The sequence below is a fragment of the Corapipo altera genome, unplaced genomic scaffold (genome assembly GCF_003945725.1).
Source record: "Corapipo altera isolate COAL_440 unplaced genomic scaffold, ASM394572v1 45, whole genome shotgun sequence".
NCBI lineage: Eukaryota > Metazoa > Chordata > Aves > Passeriformes > Pipridae > Corapipo > Corapipo altera.
In genome coordinates, this window is record NW_020884877.1 from 2,462,598 (window position 1) to 2,474,843 (window position 12,246).

General features: G+C 46.6%; 1 protein-coding gene across 6 annotated transcripts in view; it reads right to left on the reverse strand.

Annotated features, from left to right (window-relative positions):
* Positions 1–12,000, reverse strand: part of FN1 (fibronectin 1) — a 53,266-nt gene extending 41,266 nt beyond the window's left edge. For all 6 annotated transcript variants that reach the window (XM_027636706.1, XM_027636710.1, XM_027636708.1 and 3 more), the window contains exons 1-10: positions 11,820–12,000; positions 11,455–11,583; positions 9,840–9,977; positions 7,985–8,116; positions 7,724–7,861; positions 5,078–5,236; positions 3,479–3,679; positions 2,814–2,993; positions 1,147–1,323; positions 355–507 (exon numbers count right to left, since the gene is read on the reverse strand). In XM_027636706.1, the coding sequence (XP_027492507.1) occupies positions 355–507; positions 1,147–1,323; positions 2,814–2,993; positions 3,479–3,679; positions 5,078–5,236; positions 7,724–7,861; positions 7,985–8,116; positions 9,840–9,977; positions 11,455–11,583; positions 11,820–11,976 (1,564 nt within the window). In that variant the 5' untranslated portion in view covers positions 11,977–12,000. The remainder of the gene's footprint in view (positions 1–354; positions 508–1,146; positions 1,324–2,813; positions 2,994–3,478; positions 3,680–5,077; positions 5,237–7,723; positions 7,862–7,984; positions 8,117–9,839; positions 9,978–11,454; positions 11,584–11,819) is intronic.
* Positions 12,001–12,246: the final 246 nt, after the last annotated feature.

The following is a 12,246-nucleotide window of genomic DNA, read 5'->3' on the forward strand; positions in this document are numbered from 1 at the left end:
AGTCTGGAGTTTTGTCTGTTCTTGAGGGGGGGAGGTGCTTCTACTGAGCTCTCCATAAAGTCACAGCAATACCAATTCTTAAATGTAGACAAAAGAAGGAAGGAATATCTACTGATCAAGCTAATCAAGGTTTGTCTCTGCTTGCTAGTCTGCAAAGACTGGAATATACTTTTCCAGCGCATAAACACGGCAGCAACTTCACAGCTCCTCTAATTCCCTTCCTTCTCAAAAGAAAAACTTGATAATACACAGTTCTTGAGCAAGGGCTCAAACTCAGAATGATGGAGAAGAATACCCATTTCTCCCACCACCCCCCTTAGACTAAAGTGGTGATACCATGGTGCAAGTCAGTACCTCTGAGCTGGGAATAGGCAATGCAGGTCCACTCTCCACGGCCGTTTCCAACACAAGTACATCTCATCATATGGCCCATGTCGTGCTGCTTGTCCCACTGGTCCCCAACACGGTACATGACACCATCGTTGGTTGTGCAGATTTCTTCATGGGCTGGGTGAGAAGAAAGCAACAGGATACTTTACATGGCAAGAATTAACAAGATCTTGAGAGCTGAGATCATCTGCAATGCCCCTTCACACCACGTAGTGGTTTCTGCATCTTAACAAGAAAGCTTTAGGCACCCCCTCAATTTGGAATAGCTGGGTGATGACATTGTCTAAGCAGAGACCCCCTACAGGAGACCCCTAATTCATTTATTTCTCATTTGAAAGCTACTAGAAATAGCTCCTGAACCATGTCCAAGGGGTGCCATGTGAAAGAATCAGTTCTTGTTCCACACATGCCTTCCTATGAACTCAGCCATTTGAAGACCTATGTGTTCCACAAGCTGTTTAAGGACTCAGATTCTACATTACATCAGTTACCAAAGGCCTTTCATTTCAGAATTGGTAGTCACATTCCCTCTCACATGTCCCCTGCTGACATCACGGAGATGAGCATGGAGGGTCAGAATGGACCACAGTCTTTTGACATTATTACACCAATATTATAATTCCAGACTTACTCCTAACCACAGGTCAGGCAAGAGGAAGTGGCGAGCTATGAGGGAAAAGCTTTGGCAGATGCCAGATAAAAACCTCACTTGCACAAAGCACTGCAGTCCAATCCCCTTGTGTCTCTCAGCCTTACCAGCCATGGGGCAGAACCCAAACTTCTGGTCGGCGTCGTAGTTCTCGGTGGTCCCACACCACTTCATGTTGTCCCTCCGTCCCTCCGACGTGCAGTCGGTGTAGTTGCGGTTGTTGTACAGGAAGGGGAAGTGGCACAGAGCACCATTGGAGTTGCCACCCCGTGTCTGCACCAAAACTGAAAAGAAAACAGCTGCACATGAGGCCTGCACTCTCCCCTCACAGGCATGGGGGAGCTTGGAAAAAAAAAGCCACTAGCACTATTTTTTCCCACGTGCACCCTGTGTATTATCCACAGGCCTCTTTTCTTGGCTTTAATTAATTCAGATCTGGAAACATAAGCCTTGCACAAGGTCAGTTCAGTTCAAGCATTGCTGCAGAGTCAGCCATGGGAATTCCTGGGGACCAGGGAAAACCAAAGCTTACTGTGTTTGGGAAGTAGCTTTGCAGACACTTTGTCCCAAGGCCTAGGAAATGAAATGAACTCACAGTTCCCAGCATACCTGTATTACCTCACTGAGGCTATTTCCCTTGGGCTCTGAGGAAAATCTCTGCCCTCAGGGAAGGGTTACAGTTCAGTCATGTACAACAGGACAAGCCAAAACCTCTCTGCAGGCTGGAAGCTTCATGTTTTGCAAGCAGCAGTGCAAAGAGGGCTGTAATCTACCTGAACTAATCACCTCTTGGGCAACTCTGCTTTACAAATAATGGGAAACAAGGAGGCATTTACTGAGGTCTTTCTATATTGACATTTCTCTTTTCCCACAGTGTACCACAAGCAGCCTCACTAAAACAAGAATGTGTGTGTGGACAGAGTTTTTTGTGTGTGGACAGAGACAGTGGTTTTTGGGTTTTCGTTGTTTGGGTGGTTTGTTTGTTTTTTAAAAAAACAAAGAATATTATATGTGCTGCAGAGAAAGGCTTGACTTTTATCAGGAAAAAAAGAACAACTGAAGTAGAACAGAATTTTTAAAAAAAGGACTGTGCAGTATAAGCAGCAGCATTTTCATGTGGCAACATGAAAAATTCTGTCCCGGGGCAGACCCCAGAGAAGCTGCCTGGACACTGTTCCATGGATGCCTGACAGGCTTTCCAGGAAGTGCAACCACACAGGTGGATCTGTGTTGGGAAGGGAATGCTGACCATGCACAGACAAGAGGGAATGCTGCTGCATTAGTCATGCCCCAGCTCTTGATCAGAGACCACAAATCACATTAAGATCACTGCTATATATGGCAGCCTGGCTAGATAGCCAGGATGGAGGGAGTATAACAGGACTGCACAGACTGTACTCCATGGATATCCCCTTCTTCACAGCCTAATATGGGCATTGCCCTAAGCAAGTCATTCAAACAAAGCCAAAGTCCTTTAGACCAAAGCTCCACCCTGACAAAGTACTCCCATTCTAAGGTCAGCTCAGAGAAGAGAGAACAGGACTCAAAAGGTACATCTGTAGCACCCTGAGCACCCTCCAAAGATACCAAGAGCACACAAGTGCTCTGTCATCAGGCAGCCCTTCACTCACAGCACTGCCCTGCTGTGAGGCATGCTCAGAGTCCCTCCAGACTGCTAGAATGGGTCAGGCAGCCTGTTCCTATTTTCTCCGCTCCTTCCTCCATCTCTACACAAGGGTCACGGGCACGTGAAGATCCTCTGAGAAGCACTTACCATTCTGCTCAGTGCAGAAGGAGTATCTCCTGTCCTGCTCGAAGTTGGAAGTGGTGCTGCACCAGAGGTGCCCATCTGTGCGGCCTTCGGTGGTGCAGGAATAGAAGGTCCTTCCATCGTAGGTGAAAGGCAGAACACAGGGCTCTCCATCAGAATTGCCACCATATGTCTGGGTCACAGCTTTAAAACAAGCAAATCACAGCATTAGACTCTGGTTTAAAGTAATCCCCAAATCTCAGGGCTCTAAAACAGCAACAGTCCCTCTAGGCCAAGTCACTGGCTGCTGGGAACCCACACTGACTGCCATGGACCTGGGCCAACACACATCAACAGACAACTTAACCCCACAGCTGTGTCATTCTTTTACATTCTTTTCTGAACATATATTATTGCAGCTCCATTTGAATAAAGTTATTAATGCTGCTCCCCAAGGGCTCTGTTTTCCCTCAGAAAGTTATATATAACTCAATGGGAAACATTACTGCCCCAGAGAACCAGGCTTTAGATAACCAAATCAACCATTTCTTCACCCCTTGCACCCTTCTCCAGTATTTCTTCAGATGACATTTCTAATACACACACAAAAGAGTCTACTTTAAAATTAAGCCACGGGGCAGTCCTAAAGCCCTCACTGGGCTGGACAGGCTCCAAACACAAAGTCGTACCTATCTCCTGGCAGCTGACTCCGTTGCCCAGGCAGGTGCAGAGCATTTGCTGGCTGCCCTGTGTCTTGAGCCACTGCATCCCCACAGAGTAGACCACCCCGTTGTCAGTGATGCACTGCCCGTAGGGCTGAGGTTGGGGCTGCTGGGGCTGGGGCTGGTACAGCGCGGTCTGCACGTTCGTGAAGCTGGGAGAGCCAGATCCTGCAGGGCACGGGAGAGAAGGGAGAGGCGGGATGTAAAGCTGCAGAGCAGAACGTTCAGTTAAACGCTGGGGTAAAAAAAACCTCAGGCACTCCATCAAATGGAAGGCACAACTCTCTTGGTGTCCCGAGACATTCTAATTATTCCACTTAGCAAACTTCAAAATTAGAAGAATGACTCCCCTTTCTGTTAATGATGGTCTCTAGTTTTCAACACTGTGGAGTGGCCTCAGAGAGGATTTAGAAACTGCTTTTCACAGGAATTGTTTAGAAGCCGTTTATTTTTGGGGAAAAAATAAAAAAAATTGAGCTGAAGGAAATGTAAAATAGAGAAACCTAGATCGATGACAAGACAAAAAAAAATTACCACGGAAGTAGGAAGGTAAGGCAAAAAGGATTAATTTTGAATTTTTCATTGAATAAAACCCCAAAGTACAAATGTATTAATTTACTCTGGAATTTTTAAGCTTTGTCTCTCACTATTATTACAAATAACATGCCAAAAACTTTTAGTCAAAGAGGCCTGTAGTCTACATCATGTAAATTTTTGTTAATGATTCCCACAGGAACCTCCACAAATTCAGCTCTGCTGAAATAGGGGAAATAATAATGGAAACAAAACACCGGCACCCTTGAAGTGTTGTGCATTGTGAAGTTTAGACCTTATGAGAGTTTGAAGTTAACCTGCAGGTACCAAACAGCTAAAGGACATTTACCAAGAGAAATTTAGTGCGGGTACTGCAGGAAAAGAGAAGTCTTACACTGCAGTCACCGATAAGAAACCTAGATACTTAAAGCGACAAAAAAAAGAATTTAGAAGCTGAACACTTAAACCTTGGGCACAAAAAATACGCTATCTATAAACTAGGTAATATTTCATACCAAAATTACAAACTAGCTCATGCACATGTATCAAATAGCATTGTATACATTCCTTGACATTTTTTGTTTTTTAAAGCTCAGCCATTAGTAGGTGTATTTATCATGTCAAAGAAACCAGATGGTCTCTGGGATTTAAATTAAAGACATTTCAGGAGAGCTACCCTGAGGCGAATACATAAAGTTCAAATATTAACTTGGAGTGCCATGCTTCTAAGACAAAGATAGTTCCTGTGGATGCAGGGCCCTAGCTGTGATTTACTGCACTGTGATTGTGCAGGGAATCCCATCTGCACGTGCAAGCCCCATTTGTGCACAAAAACACGGTAAGAATTAATCTTGTCTCCACACGCACAAACAAGGAGCATCTCCTGAACTCTGATCCTCTTTGTTACTGACCTTTTCCAGACAATTACATACCTAAATTAGGATGGAACAACTCAGCTCCAGGTCCTAGCCATTCAAAAGGTGCCATTCCCTGTCCCTTTCCCTATGTTACACGCCATGATGCCCCACTTACCAGTGCTGGTTGTGTGCAGGGACGTGTGTCTTTCGCATTTCCACTCCCCTCTGCCGTTCCCGGTGCAGACGCACTGAAGCAGGTTCCCACGGTTATCCTTCTTGCTCCAGTTGTCTCCAATTCTGTAGGAGGTCTTGGTGTCATGGTCATTGCACCTATCTGTGTAAGGAACGTGCCTGTTAGCTGTGTCTGCACGGGATGGCTTCACCAGGCAGTTTCCAGCACTGAACCACCAACAACTATCAAATGAGCGGGAGTTTATAAAAACCCACCGCGTTTTCTGTAGCCCTCTATTGCAAGCTCTTGATGCACTAAAGCCTGCACTAAACTGCACAGGCTGAGAGCATCTGAAAATCCTGGTGCTTTAGCCTAAGGGAAATTTCCCATTTATTTCCAGAACTGCACTTTCACTTTGTGGTCATTGTCAAAATGAGCATCATAACATTCCCAGTGAGAACATGGTAAGCTGTGTTCAAAAGCAATGTGAAAAACCATGTACTATATTGAAAACATTCCCGATAGTTATTTAAAAGCCATTTTAAACCCATTCTGTCTAGCATACACCTTTAAAGCCTAAACTTGTTTTAATGTCCTTGTATTCTTCCTTTTTGTGTTGTTGTTTTTGAAAACAGAAGTGTTTCAGCTGGGTCATTTCATACTATACATAGTTCAGGGCTCTCTTTCAGCTGGAAGAAACTAAAACCTGTTAAATTCCATTTCTTCCAAAAGAAGTATGCATGAAGCTGAAGTAAGGTTAATATAAGCTGCTCATGCCACACCAGAATACCAGACTTCCTAAATCTTCCTGTTGTCTCTAATAACCCACAGCCCCCAATGAATTGAGTAAACGGGTTCAAAGGACAGTGTAACAAACTACTTTTGTCTGGATGCCAGATCCACATGGATTAACTAGTTCTTCTTCCATTACAACATTTTACCTACTCATTCAAGGGAAACTTGATACAGTGGCTCAAATATAATCATGGATCAATGAACATGGATTTATAAAGAACTGTGGAAGGACGTATGCATTAAGCCAGATTACTGAGAGAGCACACGGGACAGAATATGAATGTAGAAAATATGTTAGTAATTTGCAGTGCTAAAGTGACCAAAAATTGAGTATTTGCCAGAAGAATGGTAAATTGGTAAGGTATTCCTCACCAATTTAATTTATTCAGATAGTCCTCATGGTGTCATTTAGCAAATGTGAAAAAAACCTGTCTTAAGGACACTCTTCTCAAGTTAGACAATGAAAAGCTGAAATGTCTTCCAAGAAACCAGCTGTGATTCTGGAAAATGCTGGCCATAAAAGATAAACAGCAGCAGCATACACTGAAGTGTAATGCCACTTTGTGGGCTACAGGTACCATTTTACACACATAAATTTGAATTTCTCTATTTGATTGCAATTGGAAAACAAAATGAAAAACGAGCAGGTCATTATATTGCAATTTCCACTACAATACAACAGGGCAGACCTCAGTTATGGGAAGAAAGCTACTGCCAAATACATTTTATTAGTAATAATAACTCCTCCAAAATTCACAAACAACACACTCTGTTTTATTCATTCCCATTTGACAGGTAATGATTTTTTCCCCATGTGTTTTTAACAGATTTAATATTGTCAAGGCTGGTTTGATTTTTATAGCTTATTTCTTGACCAAGTCTCTCCAGATCTTCAGTATTAATCCCAACCCTCCTCAGTGTTTTAGTTCTTTACAGGTCTGCTGTTTCTATCAGCAGAAAGCCATTATTTGTGTACCTTGAGGCAACTGAATATGAGGCAATTGAAAGGCTACAGAGGAGTTTCTCAAACTTTGCATAACCAAGGTATAAGGTACAAAGTTAAATTTTCTTGAGACAACTGGTATAAAACAGAGATAGCTCCACTACAGAGCTTGCTCCTAACAGAACTGGAACAGAAGGTCAATAAACAAGCAAGATTTGGGATTTTAAAAGCCCTGTTTGCTTTGCAAATACAAACATAATGGAATATTTACAGTAATGTTCCTCGGTGATGCAAAAAGTGGGGAGGGGCGGGAATTACCTGTGCTGCAAACAGGGGAGGGAGGAGAACTGACAGATGAAAGGGTAGGGCAGACAAAACAAACCCTTCTTTAGCTAACAGGAATCAAACAGTAACAGAGAAAAAAAATACACTATTTTAATCTGGCAGATTGTGCTGATGGAACGGGAATGGAATCTTTAAAAGCACCTAATTGTCCCTCAGGAGGCTCCTGAAAAACACAGAAATGGAGCTACCAGGTAAACCCTCCGCCATTTTGTGGTTCGCCCAACTTCCTGGGAGATGCCTGACTGTAACTCAGCTGACACACAGGTTCCTTAAACATTTCCCTCTAAATGAGATTAAACACCCAAATAATCCAGCCATCCTGTCACCAGCACTGATCACCAGCTCTGGGGTATATTCCCAGACTCCAAATGGTGACTGGGGCACCACACAGCCCCCTCTGCCCTCAGAAGGGTCTGTTTCCTGCCACTTCTCAGGGGGTGGCCATCCCTTTAAAACTACTGTCACTTGCACAGAGCAGACAAAGCTAGCAGGACAAAAATAAAAAAAATAAATGAAAAATAAATAAATAAAATGGAGCAGCTGGCAGTTGCCAGGCTGGCACTTACTTCTGGAGGTGCAGGTGATGCGGCCACTGCCCTCACCCAGGCAGGTGCAGTCCACCATCATCCAGCCCTGGTAGGGCTTCTCCCAGGTCTCTCCCACCACATAGGATGTCCCGGCCGTGTTGTCGTAGCATCGCTCAGCTATGAGAGGGAAGGAGATCAGAGCCCACCCAAGGCATTCCCGCATGGGGATGCCTCAGGGAAGACAGGGAGGAAGGTGCCACCCTGACTGTGCTGAGGGAGAAGGAAGGAGCAGCCACTCACCCACAGGCTTGCAGGTCCACTCGCCCTTCCCATTGCCCAGGCACACACACTCCAACATGTATCCGCCCGTCTCGTGGGGCCGGCGCCAGGTATCACCAATCTTGTAGGACTGGCCGCCCTCATGGCAGCGATCTGTGGAGGGAGAGAGGGGAGCTGAGGTGAGGGACACATCAGGGACAGCATGGCAGTGACAAGGTAAGGGTCACCTGGCCAGAGGCAGCTGGGCTGGAGGGAGGCAAGGAGAAGGACTGGGGCAGTGAGGAGAAGGAGGTGGACAGGCTGTGGCTGCCTCTTCTATCACCCTATAAAATGGCACTCACCATTTTCCACAGGCACCGCCATTTTCTTTGCCTCCCAGACCCTGTTCCCTCCTTTCAGCTAACCCCCTCCATGTTCCAAACCACAGCTGAGACCTGGCTGGTGAAAGGGTAATGTTGGGACCTGAGGAGGTGCTGTTTCTCCTTCACATCCCCCTCTCAGGCTGAGGGCTGATGAGGAAGGGTGTGCCTCCATCTTATTAGCAGTGATGCCACTCGGGCTTCTCTGTGGCCATCCATGAGGGACATGGTGGCCAGGCCATCATGTGGAGTATAAGGAGGTGCTTGGTGTGAGGGAGGGAAACATGGTGAGGGCTGTTTGCAAACACAGGGTCTTCTTCCACAGAAATGAATAAAAAAAAAAAAAAGGAAAAAAATCCACATCCCATCTTTTATTAGGAGCCACTAAAATGTTCTGTGGGCTCATTTATGAAAGCAGGGAATCTAGGAGCTCTGAAGATTGATTCAAAGCCAGTTGCAGTCAGTGAGACTCTCCAGTGAGCTCTAAACCAGGCTGATGATGAGGAAACGAGACTGCTCTTTTGTTTGCAATTTCCTTACTGACTCTTTCTTTTCTTACAACACTTATCATCCTTGCTCAATAAAATGCCATTAAATTCAGAAGGGCTCCACTCTACTTGTTAGATTCAATGCATTATTTTTTTTCCCATGCTACAATGATGGCTGGTTTTTCAAGTCCTCTGCGGCAACACTATTATAGGATCAGTATATGCGTCTTAAACAAGAAACTGGATACTTTTAAGAACAAGACTTTGCTCAAAAGGTGCCTCAGAGACTTTGAAATCTCAGTCTAGAAGTCCTGACACAGTGATCTTCATCTGTGCTCACAGAAAGTGTAATTATGAACTGAAGGGAAATTGTGAACAATTCAGTGACTCAATAAGGAAAGGATTTCCAGACAGAGACGTGAAAGGGGAGCTGGGGAGAAAGGACCAAGGGAAGTAAGGCGAGATCAAAAGGAAAGTATGGCTCAGGGTAGTGAAAAAGGAGTTGCAGAAACACATTAAGCTGCTGTCTGGATATCCAATCCCCGTTCCCTAATGGATAAGTGTTGGATGACATTTTTGGAGGATGGAGGACTGACTCTCAGGTAACATTTATTTATTATCATTTATTCAGAGTAGTCCCATTAATGCTGATGGCGTTATTTTGACTCACTAGCTACAGAGCAGACCCTCATTCTTTTTTCCAGTCAGAAATCTACTTCCAAAGGTGTGCCTGTGAAGATGCAACACAGTCTTGTATGTAGTAAATGTACTAACCTGTATGGCTGGACTCTAGGAGTAAAATTTGGCCTATGTTTTTACACATAGCACTTGACCTTTTAAAAGAGGAATTTGCTTGTGCAAGTGTATGTACATGGGGCAAGGACTTTCAACTCCAAAATTTTGGCGGGCTTTGGATCAACCTCCCCTGCAACTTTCCAGCTAATAGGCATTGGGAATATTGTGTAAACTGCTCTGGAAAATATGACACCAAGGAACAATAGCTCTAGTAATAGGCTTTTAGTTACATACTGGCAATGGTGCAGCTGATTCTCCCACGTCCAGCTCCAATGCAAGTACAGTCCCAGATCATGGAGTCCTTGGGGCGCTCATAGGTCTCCCCTACCCGGTAAGTGGATCCCGTGTATTTGTCAAAGCAAGTCTCTTCAGCTATGAGAGGGGAAAAAAAAAAATTCAGCTTCATGTAACCACACCAGTAACATGTACAGTCAACAGCAACACACATTCCTCGCCTCCACACACAGATATTCCGTTTTTCCTGGGGAAAAACACCTATCAGTCTCCTTTTTCTTCCTGGGATGAAGCAGCACAGAGGAAGTTGGGCGAAATTTGCCTCCTCGAGGTCCCCATGATGCTGAATAACCTCTTCTTCCCTCCCCCAGTGAGCCAGAAGTTGCTGCATGGCACATCACAGGAATGCCTGAAAGGATCAATCCCAGCTGTTTGAAGCCAACAGTATAGAAGACAGGAGGGAGCAAACATCTCCTGGAAGTTGTGTGCTTTGTCATGCTAATCCTCTTTGTTCTGACTTGGCAAAAACTGACTGTATTAATCCCAAATTCTGCAGCAGTCCCACCAAAGTCAACAGCAAAGTTCACTACTTGTGAATTGTTCACACTCATGCATGAGTAAGTGACTACAGAATGTCAGTGCTGCCACCAGACTCAAGATCTGCAACAGCCCAACTTTCTTCACAACTGGACAGATAAAGTTCACTGCATCATAAAGACAAACTTGCTATTGGACTTTGAAACTCTAAAACTTGGGAATCTCTGAAGGGGAAGGAAAGGTAGATTGAATCCCCTTTTATGGAGGAACAAGGAGACTGAGTACTCCTTAAAATACTCCAGCCCTGAGGCAGGCAGCACACGAGCCTTGCAAAACAGATGGCTGGGACGCTCCCATCTGTCTTACGTGAACACTATCAGCCAGGAACCAGTTTTTCTCTCTTCTATCTCCAGAGCAGCATAAAGGAATTACGGCAAACCAGTGGCTTCAGACCAATAAGTACAGATAGATTGCATCTGATAATCTGAACTACACTGTATCCTGGAGAGACGCATCCTCCAGCAGACCTCACATTTCAACTTCTTTCTGTTACCTAAACTTTTTCTGCACAGACTAAACAATCTCATTTTACACTCAATTATAGAAAGCTCACAGCACGGCCGGGGGGCTGTGGAAAGTTGTAAGTTGAAATATTTTTAAACAAGCTGACGACACCGCACAGCTATGAAAAGTTGGGGTGAAGCAATCAAACAGCGCAGAGCCAGAGCTGCAAAGTGACTCCAGATTTGAACTTCCCCGTGCGAGTCCAGGAGTCAGTTCAGTTCATTATAAAGAAGAGGTTTGGCTCCAGAATTAATGTTTAGATCCAATCCTCCACAGAGATGAGTGATGTTTGGCTCAGGATTCTGGTGGCAGGCCCATCACTAATGAAAAGCATTTCTTAAAATCCCAAGCCAGATCTTCAGCGTAATTGAGTGTAGATCCCATTACTGACCCTAAGCACCAAACTTCAGCGGAAAACCCAGGCTGCCAGCTCTAACTCGTACAAGGCTTAGCTTACTCGGCACCAAAAGCCATGCCGGGGTCTCGATGCAGACAAAAGGGGCCACCAACTTACGTTCGGGCTTGCTCTCGCAGTTGAACCCTCGGCTCCCACCGTAGCAGGTACAGACCAGCGTGTTTCCCAGGTAGGTGCGCTCCCACTGCTGGTTTATCTGATAGTACCTTCCATTGTCATAGCAGGTCTCTGGGGGGAGAGGAGGAGGAGGAGGAGGGAGATGCAGAGGGGGAAGAGAAGGCAAAGTTCGGCGTTACCGAGGGCAGCAGCAGAGAGGGAAGGGGCGCGGAGCGCACACGTGTGCGGGTCCCGCCGAGCCGAGGGGCGACCCCAGGGCGAGCGCGGGGGGCACACGAAGCCCCCCGGGGCCACCGGAGCTCCCGTGGCACGGCCCGCGCCCTGCCCTGCCCGCGGGCGGTACTCACGCTTGCCCTGCGCGGGGGTGCCCTGCGGCACCGACGTGGTTTGGGTCTGCGCCTGCCGCCGGCTCTTGCCGCCGGCTCCGCGGCGATGTCCCCCCGCCGCCGCGGCCCCCAGGCAGAGGGCGAGCAGCGCCAGCCGCCACACGGTGCGGCCCGGCATCCTGGCACGGCTGGGCTCGGCACGGCTCGGCTCGGCACGGACAGCCCGACGGACGGGACGGCGGCGCCGCCCGGGCGCTATATAGGGCGGGCTGGGCGGGGGGAGGTGGCCGCCGCCGCCCCGCCGCCCATTGGCCTCGGCGCCGCCGGGGGCCGGGCGGGGGCCGCCACCGCCCCGCCGGGCTCGCCGGGGTGGGAGGCCCGTCCCCCCTCGAGCAGAGCGGCCGTGCCATTTTGTACAACATCTGGCTGAACAAAATGGCCTTTTTTG